The sequence below is a fragment of the Impatiens glandulifera genome, chromosome 3 (genome assembly GCF_907164915.1).
Source record: "Impatiens glandulifera chromosome 3, dImpGla2.1, whole genome shotgun sequence".
Lineage (NCBI taxonomy): Eukaryota > Viridiplantae > Streptophyta > Magnoliopsida > Ericales > Balsaminaceae > Impatiens > Impatiens glandulifera.
Window position 1 is genome coordinate 3,441,043 of NC_061864.1, and position 22,577 is coordinate 3,463,619.

The 22,577-nt window shown below is 28.4% G+C and overlaps 3 protein-coding genes across 3 annotated transcripts; all 3 read left to right on the forward strand.

The window, feature by feature from the left end:
- Positions 1-5,581: 5,581 nt before the first annotated feature.
- LOC124928909 (cytochrome P450 CYP82D47-like) lies at positions 5,582-7,383 on the forward strand. The gene is made up of 2 exons (XM_047469161.1): positions 5,582-6,589; positions 6,695-7,383. Exons 1-2 carry the CDS (start codon positions 5,582-5,584, stop codon positions 7,346-7,348), a joined length of 1,662 nt encoding a protein of 553 aa, XP_047325117.1. The 3' UTR covers positions 7,349-7,383.
- A 1,867-nt stretch (positions 7,384-9,250) lies between these two features.
- Positions 9,251-11,424, forward strand: LOC124931650 (cytochrome P450 CYP82D47-like). Its single transcript, XM_047472164.1, has 2 exons — positions 9,251-10,265; positions 10,694-11,424. Exons 1-2 carry the CDS (start codon positions 9,258-9,260, stop codon positions 11,315-11,317), a joined length of 1,632 nt encoding a protein of 543 aa, XP_047328120.1. The 5' UTR covers positions 9,251-9,257; the 3' UTR covers positions 11,318-11,424.
- A 7,003-nt stretch (positions 11,425-18,427) lies between these two features.
- On the forward strand, positions 18,428-20,311 carry LOC124928788 (cytochrome P450 CYP82D47-like). Its single transcript, XM_047469035.1, has 2 exons — positions 18,428-19,429; positions 19,531-20,311. The coding sequence occupies exons 1-2, from the start codon at positions 18,482-18,484 to the stop codon at positions 20,158-20,160; spliced, it is 1,578 nt and encodes a 525-aa protein (XP_047324991.1). The 5' UTR covers positions 18,428-18,481; the 3' UTR covers positions 20,161-20,311.
- The last annotated feature ends 2,266 nt before the right edge of the window (positions 20,312-22,577 follow it).

Here is a 22,577-nt window from a genome sequence, read left to right on the forward strand (position 1 = left end):
TTTAGAAGTTATCATATCATGTTGTGTTATATATATCATAATCCATCCTAGTACAAATAGAAGACTATTACACTACATCAAAATCATACTATTTGCGACGCTTAGCAAGTCTTTTCCCAACCAGAAAACCTTGCCAAAGAGATAACGACGCTTAATCTTGCGTCGCAACAGGTCTAGTGACGAATTTGATGGCTTGTAACTAGCTATTTTATACAACCTAAACATTTGTGATGAAATTTCATCTGTAACAAACACAGTTGTAATGTATAACTCATTTCCCACGTGTTTTTAAACATCAATAAACATCCTTTGAAAACCAGTTTTGTTGTTAGTGTGTGTTAATACAATTCATATATAATCATTAGAGCACAAAATTTATGTTCAGAAAGTTAATTAGTTGGTTTAAACTTTATCACCAGTTAAATATAACAAAATCAGAAATGATTGAGAGAGAAAATAAGAGAATGACTGATGTGGCGGAATATGATTGACTGAAAAAATCAAATAATTTATCTCTCTTCTCTCTTTCCTCCCACTTTTCTATTTTTCCAACCAATGATGTCAAATTATTCCCTCTCCCCTTCCCTCCCTCAAATTTCCTCCCTCTATCTCTTCTCATAACTATAACATGAATTAATTAGTATATATCATTTAAAAAAAAAATAAATCCCAAATTTTTTCTATTGGTTATTTCCCAAAGAGGAAAACATCTATATTCAAATTCCTTTATAATAATTTTAGTTTATAAATTAAGACAAGTTATAGAGTTTAGTTACTTAAATATTATGTTAAGATGCATGTATTGTGATTTTGTTTAAGCTATGATAATGTTTTTTTTTCATTTTTATTATAAGGAGATGTCGTTGTTTTCTTTTAAGGTTCTTTGGGCCCTAGAGAGGGGTGGTTCTGTGGGCTTACGTACACTTACCCTGTGGGCTGGACCCGCGTGGGACAGGCCCGACTATTCAGTGTATGGATAGCAGTTGGCTTCATTTCCACATTCAAGAAAGGGGACCACCACCTTTGAATTCCATATATTAAAAATAATTAATGACTTTTTTTCTCTTTAATATGGAGAATTGACATTCGTGATTTGTACCTTTTATCATTATCTTTTTAAAAATTATATGGCCAATTCTAATATAAAGTGAAACTTTTCGATCATCCAAAATATGGCTCTTATTGTCATTTGATGTCCGAGACGACGCTAATGTAAGCCCAATAATCTTATGGGTTAAGGCAGCCCAACCCCTAGATACATGACTCGGTTGGAAAAATTCAAAAATATAATATTTTATTGTTTAAAATATTTAACTAATTTACAAATAATAATTTATATGTACTAAAGTGACTAAAACTTACCCATAGAATATTGAAAGTTAAATAAAAAAGAGTAAAACAAAAATTAATATGATTAGTCGAGCAAGAGTTTGAGTTTGAGTTTGAGTCAGTTCTTTATATAAGAAAAGGCGAAGAAACTGAACATAAATAGAGTTTCAAATATATCTATGTTATTTTTTTTTGTTAATAGAGATTTAAAATATATTTGACTGGCTGTTTATTTGAAAAAAAAAATGAGTTTAACATTTTAATTAGATTCATGTTTAGATATAAACTGATTGGAGACCTCTATAGTTGTATACATAAGAAACTTGAGCTTAAGATTTGATTTTGCTAGGAGCTTGTATGTTATTTAATTAATTTAAGTTATTTAATTAATTTAAGTTATTTAAAAGATAATAATTTGTGGTGATTTTGAAAAAATATATTTTTTTTTTGGTAAAAAGTCTTAATATATAATGATAAAAAAATATTTTTTAAATAAAATATTTTTAATACTTTAATTATTAAATTAAATGATTAGACAAAAAATAAAAATAAATAAATAAATAAACGAGTAAAATGATGTTTGAACCTATTAAATTATTTAAATTCATATAAACATATCACTCTCTTTTTAAATAAGATTTTATTAGAACTCAGAAAAAAAAAAAGTATTCCAATCAAGGCGCGTACAATTTTACTCATTTAAAAATGTTTTTATTTTTTTAATTATATATATTTATTTAAGTGAATTGTAAGAATATAATTTATTTTAAATTAATATTTGTAAATATCATTCATAATGTTATTATTACGTTTTCTGAACGTTTCGGAAAGTCAATAAAGTTTGTCGGGAGTTAATCTTTCTTCTCAAGCATTTACTATCTCGATAATCTATCGAGTACCATTTTTTTCTTGTTTTTTATTTTTTTTATCATGTTATGTTTTATCGTTGTGTTTAAGTAGTTATTTTTTTTTAATATATATATTGATTTTTTTAAAATATATATTAGAATTAGAATTAGATATTTGATATTTGATATTTGATAAAAACAAAAAAAACTATTTACAAAAATTATCTTATTATTTCTCATTTGACAATTCATTTGGGGGCACACGTTAATAATTCTACGAATGCTATGCGTCCTCCATTTTCAGATCTAGCAAATATCAAATTTTCAACATTTCCATGTATTGCCAAGCATCCTTGGTGGTAGCAAATTTAGTAACTATTTTATTATTTTTCTTATTTTAAATTTGGAAGAGGTTATTGGACTATTTGAACGAGATGAATAGTGTGAAACAAAGAAAAAAAACTTAATAATAGAATTAATTTATAATTTTGATAAATAAGTTCTAGAAATGCCGTCTCAAAACTGATAACTTTATGCCCAAAATTCTGCATAAAAACAAATCAACGGAATCAACGGACTTTGATTGATGGAGTTAATTAGGTCTTAATTTTTTATTTTTAAAATTCAACCAAAATTTAATTTTTAATCAATTACTTGCCAACCATCACTCTACTTATTTCATTAATTAAAATATTAAAATAATTTTTATTTTAAATTATTAATTTTTATTTTATTTATATTTATTAATATCTTTTAAGTCTTTTTTATCAAAAATAATCATCACCTCTTCAAAATCATCATCATTACCGATCATTATTTGTTTCCCCTCTAAATTTTTTTAAAATCTCACTCCGAACAAGGTCTTACATTTAATCCAAATAATTAGTTATTGAAATAAGTACTTATATTCCTAATTAAACCATTGAATACTTGTATAGAATATAAGGATAATATCATTGTTTTAATTAATTACTGGAAATATTCCAAAAATGATGTATATAGTGTGGGTTATTACTTCCCTGATCTATCAATATAATTGATATTTGATAACCCTCTTCTCTCCTAAATCTCCTTATTGAAATTTACATTAGTTGATCATCAATTCATCAGTTTCTTTAACAATTAAATTAATAAAAAAAAAAATCCTATTTTTTAAAATGTAAGACATTTTCAATGAACATCATCCCCATATAATATTGTATAGATTATATGTGCCCGAAGACAAATATTACTAATACAAATCAAGTTATAATATTATTACAAATTCAACCAGATGAAACTACAACATAATGAAAAGAAATAAATTTCATCATTTCTAAGTATGAATTTATATTTTTGTATTAGATGCTCATTTAATCTCTCACATATTTCTAGTTATTATATATATATATATATATATATATATATATATATTTCTTAATACTTGTTCATACTTTTATTCAATTATTTATTTATTTAATTTTTTAATCAAAATGATGAGTTTATAATATATATATATATATATATATATATATTAATATAAAGAGAAATGATTAGGTGAGAAAATTTGGTGAAGGATTGAGTTCGCATAATTTTATTCGTTGAAAAAATCAAATAATTTCTCTATTTTCTCTCTTTCCTCTCACTTTTACATTTTACAACCAGGTAATGTCAAGTCATTCCCTCACCAAATTCTCTCTCTGTCACTCATCTAATATAAATAAGGTATTTCTCACCCAAAATTATTTAAATTTAAATAAATTGATATTTCAATTATTATTTAATTATTCAATATAATAAAATATTTTAAAAATAAATTAATTAACACCTTATTTAAATCCAAATAAAAACTAAAAATTATATATATTTAAAAGCTGAAAGACTAAAAATGAAACTTAGATAGATAAGTCTATATATATTTTTTAAATTATATAACTCTAATACTTTTATTAATTATCATTATTTAAAATTACAAATTAATAAAAATATTTTAAAATTCATGGACCTTTTTTTTAATAAAAATATATTTTAAAATTGTATAAATTTTGTGTATATATTAATAGAGAAATGATTAGGTGAGAAATGACGTGGCATAATCTTATTTCGCTGAAAAAATAAAATAATTTCTCTTTTTTCTCTCTTTCCTCTCACTTTTACATTTTCCAACCAAGGTGATGCCACGTCATTTCCTCACTAAATTCCCTCACTCTATCACTCCTCATATTAATAATAATTTACACATATAATTTAAAAAGAAATGATTAGGTGAGGGAATTTGGTGAGGGAATGACTTGGCATCAAATAATTTCTCTTTTTTTTTTCTTTCCTCCCACTTTTATATTTTCCAACCAATGAAGGTGATGCACGTCAATCCCTCACTAAATTCCCCCACTAAATTCCCCCTCTATCACTCCTCTAATTTAAAATTATTTATATAAATAAACTAAGAAATAAAAAAAAGTTGAAAAGTCAATCAATTAAAAAACTAACTAGAGAAAATAAATTAAATAAATTTTCGTAATACACTTATAAAAAAAACTAACTAGAGAAAATAAAATAAATTTAAACTGAATAATTGATGTATCAAACTTTATTTGAATTGTGAAAAACTGTTATTTTGAATAAAAATAAATAGTTGTTAATAATTTATTAAATATTAAATGAAATAATATTTAAATTTAAATAATTTGTAAATATAAGATTAAATATATTTAATTGGAATATAAGATTTTGTTTTAAATTAAAAAAAAGTTATATAAATATATAATAAAATTTAAAAAGTTTAATTATAGGGTGATAACTGTAATATTTAAGTAAGAGGTTAAATTGACAAATTTTAAACTTTTAATAATAATAATGTTAATTAATACATGTAAATGAACTAATTATATTAGTTTTAAATATTTTTTTCCTAATGAAAAACAACGTGCGTCAAGTTTACGGAAATATAAAAAGATTTGAATCAAGAGAACTAAAATTTGATATTCCGTATTTATCCTTCTTTGACTTCATTTTATGTAGCACTCTCATTTTTTTTTTTATTATTATTTTTTTTTAAGTATTTAGTATTTTCTAATAATTCTATCAATATACTCAATCTCGCTTGTCAATAATGTTCCGATGACATATATGCTCTCTTAATTAAAATTTTTAAACAAATTAAATAATTAATTAATATTTTAACAAAAATAATTCATTTTTCTTAATTATAACACAATATTTAAATTTATAACAAAAATTTCATTTAAATATCCCAAAATATTCGTTTGATAAGAGATCGATAAGATCATAATGATACTCAATTCCATTAAAATGACTGGTGAGGAAAGAAAAGAAAAATAACGAGCTTTCTATAAAAAGCTATATACTAAAACTCTATAAGTTCATGCTGGAAGCATTCAGTACTATTCCCAAATCATATTGCCATGAATTCCATTGATTTGTTTTCATCACTTGATGCTGTTAGCTCTTCATCAATAGCAGGATCATTATTTTTTATAGTATTAATGTTCCTCTATTATTATTTCATCTTTCTTGGTGGTGCCGGAGCTCAACATAGGCTTAATAAACCGCCAGAACCGAGCGGAGCCTGGCCTGTGCTGGGTCACCTCCTTCTTCTCCAAGGTCCCAAACTTTTCCACTTAGCACTGTCTGACATGGCCGACAAATATGGTCCAATTTTCAGCATCCGTCTTGGACTTCACCAGTCCATTGTGGTTAGCGATTGGGAATTAGCCAAAGAACTATCCACCACTCACGACATTGCCGTGGCATCGCGTCCTCAATTGCTAGCAGGAAAGCACTTGGGATACAACTATGCCATGTTTGGCCTTTCTCCATACGGCTCATACTGGCGGGTAATTCGAAAATTTGCGATGTTGGAGTTGTTATCTATGCATCGACTGAACTTGCTCGGGCACATAAGGGTCTTTGAGATAAAATCGTCAATTCAACAACTTTATAAGCTATGGGTGGATAAAGGAGATGGCAACTTGAATTTGACTACTGGTTTTGGTATTGATGGTGTCATGGTGGAGATGAGGCAATGGATATTAGACTTGACAACAAACGTGATCTTTAGAATGATTTATGGGAAAAGATATTCTGGGGGTTGTGTTGACATGGATGAAGCTCGAAAGTGTCAAAGAATTTTACAGAAGATCATGCATCTATTTGGTTTAAATTTGGTTGGGGACATGATACCCTGGCTTCGGTGGTTAGATATAGGAGGTCACGAAAATGCCATGAAAGAAACATCAAAAGAATACGACAATCTCTTGGAGGGGTGGCTAGAAGAGCACCATGCTCGGCGGAGGGGACATAACGGTTCAGGCAAGGATGATCGCGATTTTATGGACGTGATGATCTCAATGCTTAAAGCTGCAGATATAGAGGGTTATGATGCTAATACCATTAACAAATCTACCTGCTTGGTATATCATTTGTGGTTATATATAATTAAGTTATTTAAAATGGTTCCTATTTAATTTTGATCAATAACTATAACTATAACGATGATGTGATGTGTGGTTATACAGAATATGAATCTTGGGGGAGTAGACACCACCGCCACCATGCTTACATGGACTCTTTGCTTACTCATGAATCATCCCAATGTGTTGATGAAGGTTGAGGAAGAGTTGGACATCCATGTGGGCAAAGGAAGGCTCGTGGAGGAGTCTGATATTCCCAACTTGGTATACCTCCAAGCTGTCATCAAAGAATCGCTAAGGCTATACCCACCGGCTCCACTAGGAGCCCCAAGAGAAGTCACACGAGATTGTGTGGTAGGTGGCTATCACGTGGCGGCAGGGACAAGGCTCTTTTTAAATGTTTGGAAACTCCAACGCGATCCTAAGATATGTTCGGAGCCGTTAGAGTTTAAGCCAGAGAGATTCATGACTACCCATAACAACATAGATGTCCGAGGCCTGAATTTTGAGCTGATTCCTTTTGGTGCTGGTAGGAGAGTGTGCCCTGGAATAAACTTTTCCATGCAAATTGGGCACTTGGTCATAGCTAGCTTGTTGCAGTCTTTTAAGCTCTCGAATCCTCATGATCACAATGAACCTGTAGATATGACTGCTATCGAAGGATTGACAATATCAAAAGCTACCCCTCTTGAAGTTATCATCACTCCGAAGCTTTCTAGTGATGTTTATGCATGGAACTCCTCTGGGGGATCAGGTTAAATTACGAAATGTGGAACTTTATCACCTACGTACTGTCAATTATGATAAGTTTTTAAAATGCCTGTCAATTAGGAAATTAACTCGAAAATATTTACTATTGTATAATAAATTCAGATGTTTTGGGTCCAACTCCGATCTTAATTATATCCTTAGACAGAAGAATAACACAGTTGCATGTCAAAATCAAAATCTTATAATAAAAACTCTTTGATAGGGGGTGATTAGTACGGAATGAGTATGGATTATTCATTAATTAGATTCATCTTTCAATAATTTAAATTAAAAAATATTTATATAATGTTCTTCTTCTTAATATTTTGGAGCCTCATCGACCCAATGGATGACTTGGATATTAATTAGAGTAGCTAGTTTGAGTTCCAAAAAGTATTATAAAAATGGGGAGCACCTAACACATTAATCGAAACAAAGCGTGGATATTCGTTGGGAAAACCAACAACATCTGGAACAAAAGGCTTACCAACAAAATGAACCATTAACTAGTTCGAAAATCGTACTAAAAAAATAAGTTCCTTAACCATGTCCACAATAATAATAAAAAAATGCTCATTCTTTATTTGAAGATATATATATATATATATATATATATATATATATATATATATATATATATATATATATATATATATATATATATATATATATATATATATATATATATATATATATATTCATTCTTTTTTTAATACAGGTCTTTCTATTATGAATCTTTGATTGTATGATTTATTTTATAAAATGGCTTTATTTGTAAAATTAATTTTAGTGTCAATATAAGAAACAAAGAGAGAATAAAAAACAGAAATAAATAGAGCTTTAAAATATATCTTTTAATTGAACTTTCCAATATGTTTGATTGCTTTATATATGGTTGTCTATTTACAAAATAATAATTGGACTCCAAGTTAATTTATATAGATTCAAGCTGTTTGAATATAAACTGATCAAAACAATACTAGAACACAGACAAATGTATTCCAAATAAGGCAAATATTGTTTTAACATATTCCATTGTCAAAATAATTATTATTTTTACATATTTCATTATTAAATAATTTATGACAATAGTTTAAATAATTGCTCAATTAATAATGACAATTATAATATCTCAAGTCTCGATACGAAGGGCTCGGTTTAGATAGTTTTTTTTTTATCTGATTTGACAGGTAGTTAACCGGAAATAGAACGGTGACGATATTTGTGTTCACCGTCCTGACTCTACTCATATTTCGCCCGATTGCAAAATTTAATAAATGAATTAAATATATAACATTACTAGTATATTTATGTTTTTCATATTTAATAATAGTTTTAAATTTATTTTTTATAATAATATAAAATTTTAATATATTATATAAAAATATTTTTTTATATAATTTTTAATTAGAAAATATACTAAAATTACCCATAATCTTTTTTTTTTCTTAACTAAAGATGGTATTAAGAGAAAATCTCTAAAATAGAATAGAGTAGGATGGCCATCTTGTCCCAATCCACTTCATTGTGCTGGCTCAATTATTCTGAGTAGAAATACATTATTTAGTTTGTCTTTTCAATATATTTATTTATTTATTTATTTTTTAAATACTTAATTATTTATATTTTTCTTCTCTATTTGATTTATTATTTAATATATATATATTTGATTATTTATATTGTAAGTTAAATATTTTATTAAACATAATTAAATTTTAAATTAAAAAATTAATTTAATTTTTTTTAAATTTTAAAAAATTATTTAATTATTTAAAATATAATGTAACTTAATATTGATAAGATATTGGGTTCACGATTATTCAGTGTATGGATACCAAATGATCCGTACCTTTCCGATTCCTTACAAGATTCTTACCACCTTGCAGTCATTCACGCCATCCATCTAAATCATGCAGCCATGATTTCCATGGATGTCTCCTCAATTGATCTTGTTAGCTCTTCTATAATAGCAGCAGGAGTACTATTATTATATTTTATAGTAATATCCTTCTTAAATGGACACCTATTCCCAATTCTCAATGTTGGAGCTCATCCTACACTTAAAAAGCCGCCGGAACCAAGCGGAGCATGGCCTGTGCTGGGTCACCTCCGTCTTCTTCGAGGTCCCAAACCTTTCCACATAACATTGTCTGAGATGGCAGACAAATATGGCCCAATTTTCAGCATCCGTCTTGGACTTCGCCGGGCAATTGTGGTTAGCAATTGGGAGTTGGCCAAAGAACTGTCCACCACTCACGACCTAGCCGTGGCATCACGTCCTCAAATGCTAGCAGCAAAGTACTTGGGGTACAACTATGCCATGTTCGCTTTCTCCCCCTACGGGTCGTATTGGCGTGAGATTCGAAAATTTGTATCCTTGGAATTGTTGTCTGCTCGTCGCCTCAACTTGCTCGAGCACATAAGGGTGTCCGAGACAAGAGCGTCAATCCAACGACTCTATAAGTTGTGGGCGGATAAAAGAGATGACTTCACTTTGAACACTCATACTAGTGGTGTCTTGGTGGAGATGAGGAGATGGATATCGGACTTGACCACAAACGTGATCTTTATGATGATCTTTGGAAAAAGATATTCGGGGGATGATCTTGATAAGGAGGAAGCTCGAAAGTGTCAAATGATTTTTAAAAAGTTCACATATTTGTTTGGTGCAAATGTGATGGGAGACATGATACCATGGCTCCGATGGTTAGATATAGGAAGTCACGAAAAATCCATGAAAGAAACTTCAAAAGAATATGATAATCTTTTGAGGCAGTGGCTAGAAGAGCACCATGATAGACAGATGGACAGTAAAGCTCAAGGCAAGGGGGTCGAACAAGATTTTATGGATGTGATGATTTCAATGCTTAAAGATGCAAATATAGATGGTTACGACGCTGATACCATTAACAAAGCAACATGTTCGGTATGCCCTAATACTTTTCTAATCATATTTATATAAAATTATTAAGCAAAAAATACATATAAAAAACACTCTCTTCTGCTAAAATATAATTGAAAGGTTAAATAAATCATTCCATTAGTGTATTTAAAATAAGTATGAAATGTTTTTATACAAATTTGTCAAAATTTATAAATGTAGAGAGAAAGGAGTTAGATACTTTAATTTTGTTTATGAAGATTATTTTTTTTTAACTAGATATTTTCAGTAAACAACTGTTAACATAAATGATATGTCAAAAAATTACACACTAATTCAGTTTATATAAAAGTTATGAATCAAACAAAACAAACAAACATAACAAGGGAAATTATAAAGAATTTTATAATTAAGCTGAATCAAACTACGCTGATGTTTTGAACTTTTTGATAAAAATTACATGGTTTTTATAGATTTTGAATATTGGAGGAGCAGAATCCACAGCCTCCATGATTACATGGACTATTTGTTTACTCATGAACCACCACCATGTGTTGAGGAAGGTTGAAGAGGAGTTGGACATATTTGTGGGCAAAGGAAGGATTGTGGAGGAGTCTGATATTCCCAACTTAGTATACCTCCAAGCTGTTATCAAAGAGGCATTAAGATTATACCCACCATCTCCACTAGGAGGACCAAGAGAAGTCACCCAAGATTGTGTTGTCGGCGGATATCATGTTGCTGCAGGGACAAGACTTTTCTTTAACGTATGGAAACTCCAACGCGATCCTAAGATATGGTCAGAACCACTAGAGTTTCAACCAGATAGATTCATGACTACCCATAAAAATCTAGATGTTCGTGGCCGGAATTTTGAGTTGATTCCTTTTGGTAGTGGTAGAAGAGTGTGCCCTGGAATAAACTTTGGCATGCAAATGGGACACTTGGTCGTCGCTAGCTTGTTGCAATCTTTTCAGATTTCGAATCCTAACAATGAGCCTACAGATATGACTGTGATTGAAGGATTGACAATATCCAAAGCTACCCCTCTTGAAATTATCATCACTCCCAAACTTTCAAACAATCTTTATATGTGACTCACTACATGAAGCTCAAAGGTGAAGGACTCAAACTTTATACTTTAAAGTTGAAATGTGTGTTATAAATTGAAGTACTTTCATATTTATGTTATTATTTAGCTGAATTTGTAACTCTTTTTATGCTACAACGATTCACATCTGCGCACTTTAAAATGAATTTATTTACGTATATATTCAACCTTAATGACACTTAACTTAGCATATAAGATGTGGCTAAGTAATAAGTTTTACCGAAACAAAAACTATCGTGATTATTGAAAACAGCAAAAGTTATATATATATATATATAATATTGCCTCAATAAAATAAGAAAAAAATATTATATATATTAACATATAACTAATCATATTCAGATAATTATAATTTTCTTCAGAATTTAAAAGTTAAACTCCAAATTATGTTTAAAAATTGCAAAACTATAAACAAGAATAAAGGTGAAATATGTAAGTCTAGCTTATTAATTAATTCCTGTTCAATGACAAATCATATTCTAAAATAGCTAGGAAACTTCATAATTTTTTTTGATATATATAATAAATTATTTTCTCCATATTCATGAATTAAATAATAGTGATTACTCTTGTGTTTATCAACTAAACATTTTCATTTGTCTTACTCTGGTTGATCATGTGGAATTTTAGTCTTGATTAATCTCCGAGACTTGGTTCGGTTTTGAATTATTCTAATAACAAAAAAAAAATCAATTATTACTTCACTCCCCCATTTATTTCATCGAATCAATCCATTTATTCACTAAAATACATTTTATTTTAAATTATTATTTTTATTTTATTTATATTTGTCAAACCTTTTAAGTTTTTTTATAAGAAAAATAATTACACCACTTCAAAATCATCACCCATAATATTTTTTCTTTTTAAGATTATTTTAATAACTCAATCGAATTCGAAGAAGGCAAATAATGCATTATAATTATAGCATTGTACACCTTATTGAAAAACTTAACAATTGCATCTTGATAAATACTCAAGGAGATTGAGCTACAACCAATGAACTAAATGGTGTTTTGTTATCTGTAATTTGATATTTGCCCTCACTTGTAAAACCTCATAACATTATGTTTTTTTAGGATTCTTGGAAAAGATCAATTTGAATTATTGAACCCACTTTGAAGTGATGGTATTTAGCACCAAATACATTAGGTTAAGAGTTTAACATGCTATAGTGCACTAATCCTCCTCAATTTTGTATTATTTTTAACCATTTCAATCAGAAATACATTTTAAAGTGTTCATCATATCTTCTTCTTCAAAATTTCTCAGCAATTTTCTCAGCAATAAAGTCAATTAGTTGCTTATTTGATAGTTGAAATACTATAAATAAATATAAGAGTAGTTTTGTAAATTTCTCAGCAATAAAGTTAATTAGTTTTATACGTAGCAATATAAGAGTTTAAACTAATTATTAATTTGAATTCATTGCAGATTCGAATTTTATTTCGTCACTGCTATATATAATATATGGTGCTTCAAGAATTCAAGGCGTTTATGGATGGTGATCATCAACTACGTTAGTATTAATAACATTTTAAAATTTTCATTTGATATTTAAAATTTATAAAATACGTTTTTAGATTTAATAACTTTGTATTTAAGGTTTAATTTAATAGTATGGAATAACAGAATTGATTATATTATTTTGTTCTAAGTTTATTTTAAATATATTTAATTTTACATTTAGTTAAATGTATTTATTTTAAATAATATTAAAAATAATTAATTATAAATTATAATTATCAAACAATTTAAAAAATAAAATTTGTGACGGATAATTCAATAAATTAATTCGTGGGAAAATTTTCGTCGAAAAACCAGTTGAAAAAGTAAAAATAGGAAAATCCATTGCAAAAGTTTATGTTGAAAAAACCGTCGAAAAAAATAAACTGGAAAATTCGTCGAAACAATTTCCGTCGAAAAAATTAAATTGAAAAAACTGTCGCAAAATGTTTCCGACACACATTTCTCCGTCGGAGCATTAGCGACGCACATTTTTACAAAAAAAGTTTTTTATTGAAAATACCGTCACAAATCTTTTATTCGTCAGAAAATCCTTCAATAAATAACATCGCAAAAAGCCTGCATTCTTGTAGTGGAAGGACTAATATATTCTCTATCGTCTTCAAATATTCTGCTTTGTTAGATCTAGAGACCATTTATTTCTAGGAATGAATACTAAGGTGGTTCATTAATATTATTATAATTCGCAAAAGAAACAAGACTTTATTGAGCTAGGATCAATATTGTTGATACAACCTATATTTGTTATTTTTTATAGTTTTATTTTATTAAATTTATGACAATTCATATTGATTCACTGTATTGACTAAATTTAATTGTATCTTCAAGAAGCAATAATTTAGTAAAGAGAGACTCACTCCCCTCAAATTAAATGTTGAAAAATAAATAAATAAACAATTATTTTGCTAATTAGAAATGTTTCCCCCACAAGACTTGTATACATATACATAATACATGCATGATGTATATAGTCCTACAACTATTATACAGCTCATTTGATATGTTTCTTTTAATTAAAATTTCTCACTTATTTTTTTTCCGGTAAATAGTAGTTTTTTCACTAAAATTTGCACGAATTTGCAGATTAGTCAATTTTGTTTCATGTTCAGTTAAAATAAGTATGAAATACATTTTCACTAATTTTACAAGTTAACACATTTTTTTAAAATGGTTAATTAAGATGTGAAAACTCGAATTCATAATGATGAAAAAAAATAAGTTATTGTGCGTTCTTTTCTATGAGTCTATACTTTAATTTATAATGTTAGTGTAGTTTGTACATTATTAATTTGTTTTTATAATCCTCTATTTTAGTTTCGCGTCAATAAGAGGGAGATATTTTCGACCCTTAAGGTCTTGAGTTCGAACGGGTTAAATGGTTCTGTTGTCCCTTATTTTTATTTTTTATTTCTTATATAAAATAGTTGTGTTGGAGCATGTGTGAATCACATTCCAATCCAATACTAACTCGCTTGTGTTTTTCGTAAATTGGATTCCTTATTCTTATCCAGAATGTGCGTAAATCGATGGTGGAATTCTTTTAGTAAATGAAGCTTTATTCTTCAATGCTCTAACCACGAGCATATCAGTTTCGTTTCTTTTAGGGTATTTTTCAATCAGAGTAATTTTTTTTCTATTATTTTAGAAATTTATATTTTTTTAGTTTTATTGGATGACATTTTAATCAATTAGATCTATAAGAGCACAGCCCCTAGTTTTGACTACAAAATAAATAACCAAATTATCAATAAGGGCTTTTATTAGGCTGATTGAGATTTAAGGTATATTTTTTCAAATCTATCTTCTCATTTGAGGTTATTATTGTCAAAATAATAAAAACGAGATTCCGTTAATTTATTATCTACCTAACATTTATAAATAAATAGATAAATAAAATATTTATATCACTAATTTAATTATCGATTTTCAGCGAATTAAGAATTTTTAAAAAACAAATCTGAAAGTAGTACAAATTTAAGAGAAAAAATATCAATTGTCAATTTTTTCATTCATCTAATAGCTCAATTTATCAATTAGGGTGTATTTGATGAAGGAGAATTGGCATTAGAATTCTAATTTCAATTCATGAGAATTGACATTGAATTACAATTCAATTCCTATGTTTGGAAAATTATAGAATTGTAATTCAATTCCAATTCTTATGTTTGGGAAGATGATATAATTGTAATCCAATTCATATGTTTGTAAAATAAAATATCGGTTAAAAATTGTTAATTTCTTAAATATGTTTTCACGTTTTTGACACGTTTAACACGTTTTTGACATGTTTAACACGTTTAACACGTTCAACACGTTTTTGGCACGTTTAACATGTTTTTGACACGTTTAAACTCGTTTTTGACATGTTTAACACGTTTTCACACTTAAAACACATTTTCACATGTTTAACATGTTTTTTCACGTTTTTGATAGGTTTAACACGTTTTTGACATTTTTAATACGTTTAATATGTTTTTCACACGTTTTGACAAGTTTAACACATTTTTACGTTTTTGGCATGTTTAACATGTTTAACACGTTTTTACACATTTAACATATTTTTCACATTTTTGGCACGTTAAACACGTTTTTGGTATGTTTAACACGTTTTTCACACATTTTTGACACGTTTAACATGTTTTTCATGTTTTGACACGTTTTCACGTTTTTGGTACATTTAACACGTTTTTGACATTTTTAACACGTTTAACACGTTTTCACACGTTTAATATGTTTTTTTCACGTTTTGGCACGTTAAACACGTTTTTGGCATGTTTAACACGTTTTTTACATGTTTTACATATTTTTGATATGTTTAACACGTTTTAGCACATTTTCACGTTTTTCACGTTTTTGGCACATTTAACACGTTTTTGACATTTTTAATACGTTTAACATGTTTAACACATTTTTCACACGTTTAATATGTTTTCACGTTTTAGGCACGTTAAACACGTTTTTGGCATGTTTAACACGTTTTCACACGTTTTACACATTTTTTACACGTTTAACATGTTTTTCACGTTTTTGCACGTTTAACATGTTTTTTCACGTTTTTGGCACATTCAATACGTTTTTGACATTTTTAATACGTTTAACATGTTTTTCACACGTTTTGATATGATTTACACATTTTTTACGTTTTTGGCACATTTAACACGTTTTTGATATTTTTAATAAGTTTAACATGTTTAACACATTTTTCACATGTTTAATATATTTTTCACGTTTTTGGCACGTTAAACACGTTTTTGGCATGTTTAACACGTTTTTCACACGTTTTACACATTTTTGACACGTTTAACACGTTTTTAAAATTATGCACGTTTTTCACGTTTAACACGTTTTTCACGTTTTTGGCACATTTAACACATTTTTGACATTTTTAATATGTTTAACATGTTTTTCACATGTTTTGATATTATTAACACGTTTTTGGCACATTTAACATGTTTTTGACATTTTTAATACGTTTAACATGTTTAACACGTTTAATATGTTTTTCACATTTTTGGCACGTTAAACACGTTTTTGGCATGTTTAACACATTTTCCACACGTTTTACACATTTTGACATGTTTTTCACATTTGACACATTTTTCACGTTTTTGGCACATTTAACATAATTTTGACATTTTTAATACGTTTAACATATTTTCACACGTTTTGATATATATGATTAACACATTTTTCACGTTTTTCATTTTTTTTGTACGTTTAACACGTTTTTGACATGTTTAACACGTTTAACATGTTTTCACACGTTTGATACATTTAACACATTTTTAGCACGTTTTACACATTTTACATGATTTTAACATATTTAACATGTTTTTGGTATATTTTAACACATTTTGACAAGTTTAGCACATTTTGGCACATTTAACACGTTTTACACGTTTTTGGCATGTTTAACACATTTTTGGCATATTAAACACGTTTTAAACATGTCACAAGTCTGTTAAACGGGCCAAAACGTATTAAACATGTCAAAATGTGGTAAATGTGGCAAAATTTATCAAACGTGTTAAACGTGCCAAAAATCTGTTAAACATATCAAAACGTGTTAAACGTGCCAAAAACGTGAAAAACGTGTTAAATATGTCAAAAATGTGTTTCACGTGCCAAAAACATGATAAACGTGTTTAATGTATTAAAAACGTGTTAAACGTGTCAAAAACGTAAAAACGTGTTAAACATATAAAAAATGTGTTAAACGTGTCAAAAACATAAAAACGTGTTAAATGTATCAAAAATGTGTTAAACGTGCCATAACGTGGAAAACATGTTAAACGTGTCAAAAACATGTTAAATGTGTTAAAAATGTGTCAAACGTGTCAAAAATGTAAAAAATGTCAAACGTGAGAACAACGTGTTAAACATATTTAATGAATGTGTTAATAATGTTTTAAACGTGTTAAAAATATGAAAACGTGTCAAAAACGTGTTAAACGTGCCAAAAATATGATAAACGTGTTTAATGTGTCAAAAACGTGTTAAACGTGTCAAAAACGTGAAAACGTGTTAAACGTGTCAAATATGCGAAAAACTTGTTAAACGTGTCAAAACGTGCAAAATGTGTCAAAATGTGAAAAACGTGTTAAACGTGTCAAAAATATGTTAAAAACGTGAAAATCGTGTTAAACGTGTCGAAAACGTGAAAATTGTGTTAAACGTGTTGAATGTGTCGAGGACGTAAAAACGTGTTAAATGTATCAAAATGTGTTAAACGTGCCAAAAACGTATTAAACGGGCCAAAACATTAAATCATGTTAAACGTGTTAAAAATGTGTTAAATATGTCAAAAACGTGTTGAAATGTGAAAATCGTGTTAAACGTGCCGAAAATCGTGTTAAATGTGTTAAAACGTGTTAAACGTGTCAAGGACGTAAAAAACGTGTTAAATGTGTCAAAACGTGTTAAACGTGCTAAAAACATAAAACGTGCCAAAAACATGAAATCATGTTAAACGTGTTAAAAACGTGTTAAACGTATTTAATGTGTGAAAAACGTGTTAAATATGTCAAAAACGTGAAAAACGTGTTCATTTAGAATTACAATCCCGACCTAAATTGATTGGAATTGAGAACTATCAAATTACAATATATTGAATTCCATTGGAATTCCAATTTCAATTCCAATTCCAATTCCAATTTGAATGCCAATTCCAGTGTTATCAAACACACCCATTTCTACTTTATTTTTATATAATTTAATAAAAAAAAACAAAAACAAATATAACTTACTTAAAAATTCAAATAACTTTTTTCAGAAAACTCAATAAATCTCCAAATAACCCAATATCAAATAAGCTTGGCTAACATCTCACTAAAGAATAAACATATCTCTTAACAATAAATGATAAAGACTTGTAAACATATGCATGCGCGCCTGTCTATTAATAGTCCTAAAATTAGTTAAATGATAAGCATATATAAATCAAACCCAAATAAGTAAACTAGATTCGATAGCTTAGTTTCACTATATATATATATATATATATATATATATATATATATATATATATATATATATATATATATATATATATATATATATACTCTAAGTTCATGAATCAAAACATCCAGCAGTCTTCCTAGTTTTCATATACAGTCTGATTTTCATGGATTTCTCCCTACTTGATCTTGTAAGCTCTTCAATAGCAGGAGCAGTAATATTAATGTTTATAGTACTATTCATGTCCCTCTATTATTTCCTAATCGGTGCCGGAGATCATCATAAACCGCCGGAACCAAGCGGAGCCTGGCCTGTGCTTGGTCATCTCCGTCTTCTCCGAGGTCCCAAACTTCTCCACGTAGCACTTTCTGAAATGGCCGATAAACATGGTCCAATTTTCGGCATCCGTCTTGGACTTCGCCGGGCGATTGTTGTTAGCAATTGGGAGTTGGCCAAAGAACTGTCCACCACTCACGACCTAGCTGTGGCATCACGTCCTCTGTTGCTAGCAGGAAAGCACTTGGGCTACAACTATGCCATGTTTGCTTTCTCACCCTACGGGTCCTATTGGCGTGAGATTCGAAAATTTGTGTCCTTGGAATTGTTGTCTACTCGTCGACTCAACTTGCTCGGGCACATAAGAATGTCTGAGACAAAAGCATCAATCCAGCAACTTTATAAGTTTTGGATGGATAAAAGAGATAATACTAGTGGTTTCATGGTGGATATGAGTCAATGGATATCCGACTTTACCACAAACCTCATCTTTATGATAATCTTTGGAAAAAGATATTCTGGGAATAATCTTAACAAGGGTGAAGCTCTAAAGTGTCAAATGATTTTTAAAAAGTTTACATATTTGATGGGTGTGAATGTTGTGGGGGACGCAATACCTTGGCTTCGATGGTTAGATATTGGAGGTCACGAAAAGGCCATGAAACAAATATTAAAAGAATACGATCATATATTGATGAAGTTTTTAGAAGAGCACAATGATATACGGAGAGAACGTAATAGTCCTGATGGTGATTTTATGAACCTAATGATCTCAAAGCTTAAAGATGCAAATATAGATGGTTATGATGCTGATACTATTAACAAGTCTACATGTTCGGTATATATTATTTATGATTAGAAATTATTTATTCTCTCTTATGATTATAAAGTACAAAGACTTTTTTTTTTTTTTTATAAACATTCGTCCTGATTATATAGGTTTTGAATGTTGCGGGAGCTCACACCACCGCCAGCATGCTTACATGGACTCTTTGCTTACTCATGAACCACCGACACGTATTAATGAAAGTTGAGGAAGAATTGGACATCCATGTTGGCAAAGGAAGGAACGTTGAGGAGTCTGATATTCCCAAGTTGGTATACCTCCAAGCTGTTTTCAAAGAATCTCTAAGGCTATACCCTCCGGCTCCACTAGGAGCCCCAAGAGAAGTCCAACGAGATTGTGTCGTGGGTGGCTATCATGTGGCCGCAGGGACAAGGCTCCTTTTAAACATTTGGAAACTCCAACGCGATCCTAAGATATGGTCGGAGCCATTAGAGTTTCGGCCAGAGAGATTCATGACTACCCATAGCAACATAGATGTCCGTGGCCAGAATTTTGAACTGATTCCTTTTGGTACGGGTAGGAGAGTGTGCCCAGGAATAAACTTTAGCATGCAAATGGGGCACTTGGTGTTAGCTAGCCTAGTGCATTCTTTTCAGCTCTCAAATCTCAATAATAATAACAAATTAGTAGATATGACCGAAACTGAAGGATTCACAATGTCCAAAGCTACTCCTCTTGAACTGATCATCACTCCCAAGCTTTCTAGTGATCTTTATACATGATTCACTGCACATGTCACTATATATGTGAAGCATGGAATATGAATGACTTCAAGTTTGGCTTCCTTCGGTCTAGCTAGGTCTTTTTCTATTGGGTTTAGTTTATTAGGTTTTAGATGAATTTTTAATAATATTTGTCCTTTTTGCTTATAATGTTTGTATGTCGTGTCTTTCCTTCTTTTAATAAATATGATAATTTTTTTTATGGAGATTTATTGTTGGGATTATCATATTAACAAAATGTATCTATTGAAAATAATAAATACAAAATAATATAAATTAAAGTCGTTTAAGTTCCACGAACAAAATCATTACTAAAAAATGGTTTGCAAAGCTTTTATTAACCCACAAAATTTGATACAATCGATACACTTCTCTCTCATACTCATTATAGTACTCATTACATCGAATAAAAAATTTCAATTCAAATGATCATAGACTTTTTTAATATCCACCTTCATGAAGGCACATTTATCTCCTCTGAAAATTTCTGAATCAATACACTCATTTGTAATAAGAGATGAATCAAAATTTTGACAACCTTTAAAAAAAAAAAAAAAAAAAGTCATCTAATTTGTCCTAAATTCAGAAAACAAACTATATCAGGTTTCACATTTTAACATTTTAAATTAAAAAAATATTATCGATTGAACATGTTAATTGTATTGTAAATGATAAAATAATAAAACATTTTGTTTGAATAAATATATAAAAAAAATAAAATATTGTAATTACACTCATTAGTAAAAAAAATGCATAATTACCTATAGCTATCTCCGAGAGCATTCATCCGCTCTCAGAAATAGTTCTAATTACCGAGAGTAATTAGGGGTGCCCTCGGCTAAAATTACATATTTACGCTCTAATTTTTTCCTTTTTTTCTTTCTATCTTCCTCACGGTGATTTCCATGTAATTTCAAACGCCGCTAACTTATTCAGTGATATTTTTTCTCTAAATTTTGTACGAATTTACAAATTTCTCCTTAAATTACAATGTAAATGATTTTGTTTCATGTATCATCAAAATAAGTATAAAATTAATTTCTTGAAAAATTAATTTAAAAAAAAAGTATATATATATATATATAACCTTCTTAATAATTAAAGTTAATAATGAATAATGTACTACATTATTTAATTATACAATAAACAAAATTAGACAATATATCTTAAAAAGCAAATTTGAGAATTTGATTGAAGAGAAAAAAATATCAATTGCAAAGTTGAAGGGAAAAGTATCGGTTTTCTTTAATAAAATATCAAAATATTTTTATTTTGTTTTTGTAAAATTTAAATACAAAAAGACATTGTATTAATATAATTAATAAAAAAAACCAATAAATCTTCAAATAACACAATATCAAACAAGCTTTGGAATTGGCTAATATCACTGGAGAAGAAACATATCTCAAAACAATAAGTGACAAGACATGTAAACATATACATACGTACAGCATGCGCGCATGTCTATGAATAGTCCTAAAAATAAAAATAATTGCAGGATATGATAAGCATAAATCAAACCCAAATAAGTAATCTAGATTGTCACTTAAGTTAATTTCACTAAATTATATATATATATATATATATATATATTTCAAAATAGAGAAAACAAGTATAAGTAATTTATACTATAATCGGCTTAATTGTGTTTATTGATCCATTAATATTGACGATATTTGGATGGATAAAAATATATTACACCACTTTAAATAGAAGTGCAAAAGATCATAAAATTTGAATGATATCATAACAGTTAGAATTGCACTTATATATGCAAATTGAATACCGTATCTGATATCTTCAACAATTGAATTCTTTGTAATGAATTAAATATTAATGTCAATTTAATCATCAAATCTACAATACCGAAAAGACGTGGTCTTCTAAACTAGATTTTAATTCACTTGTAACATTCAATTTTTGTTTTATAATTGTAGAAGCAAATTAATTAATGTTTATTTTTTTGTCTCTATAACTTTTTCCCAGCTCTCTTTCTATTGATATATAATAATGTAAATTATTTTAAAATAAATATTAAAGTTTGATTCAATTAATTATATATGAGAAAGATTTTATTTGATAATATTTATTTTCTTTACTTTTCTCGTGGATGGTTTAAATTTGACTACACTAAAAATTAACGTGGGATTGTTTGGAGTTGGCTAGGATCAAATGTCTCATTAAATTTGACTGCAATGGTATAATTAATTAACTAATCTTATAAAATAATGTTATTTGAATTTATAGATATAAATACACAATAAATGATTTCATTAAAAAAAGGTATTTTTTTTAATTGATCTCTAGAACCATCGATGAATAATTTTTTTATTAAATAATAATATTTAAAAACAATTATTTTGTATGCAATATTCTCTTTAAACCCGACATAAAAGCGCTAACATACAACAAGGTTT

Coding starts and splice junctions, on each gene's coding strand:
- LOC124928909 (XM_047469161.1), top strand. CDS start 5,582: ATGAATTCCATTGATTTGTTTTCATCACTTGATGCTGTTAGCTCTTCA. Junction 6,590..6,694: donor TTAACAAATCTACCTGCTTG/GTATATCATTTG, acceptor GTGGTTATACAG/AATATGAATCTTGGGGGAGT.
- LOC124931650 (XM_047472164.1), top strand. CDS start 9,258: ATGATTTCCATGGATGTCTCCTCAATTGATCTTGTTAGCTCTTCTATA. Junction 10,266..10,693: donor TTAACAAAGCAACATGTTCG/GTATGCCCTAAT, acceptor TGGTTTTTATAG/ATTTTGAATATTGGAGGAGC.
- LOC124928788 (XM_047469035.1), top strand. CDS start 18,482: ATGGATTTCTCCCTACTTGATCTTGTAAGCTCTTCAATAGCAGGAGCA. Junction 19,430..19,530: donor TTAACAAGTCTACATGTTCG/GTATATATTATT, acceptor CTGATTATATAG/GTTTTGAATGTTGCGGGAGC.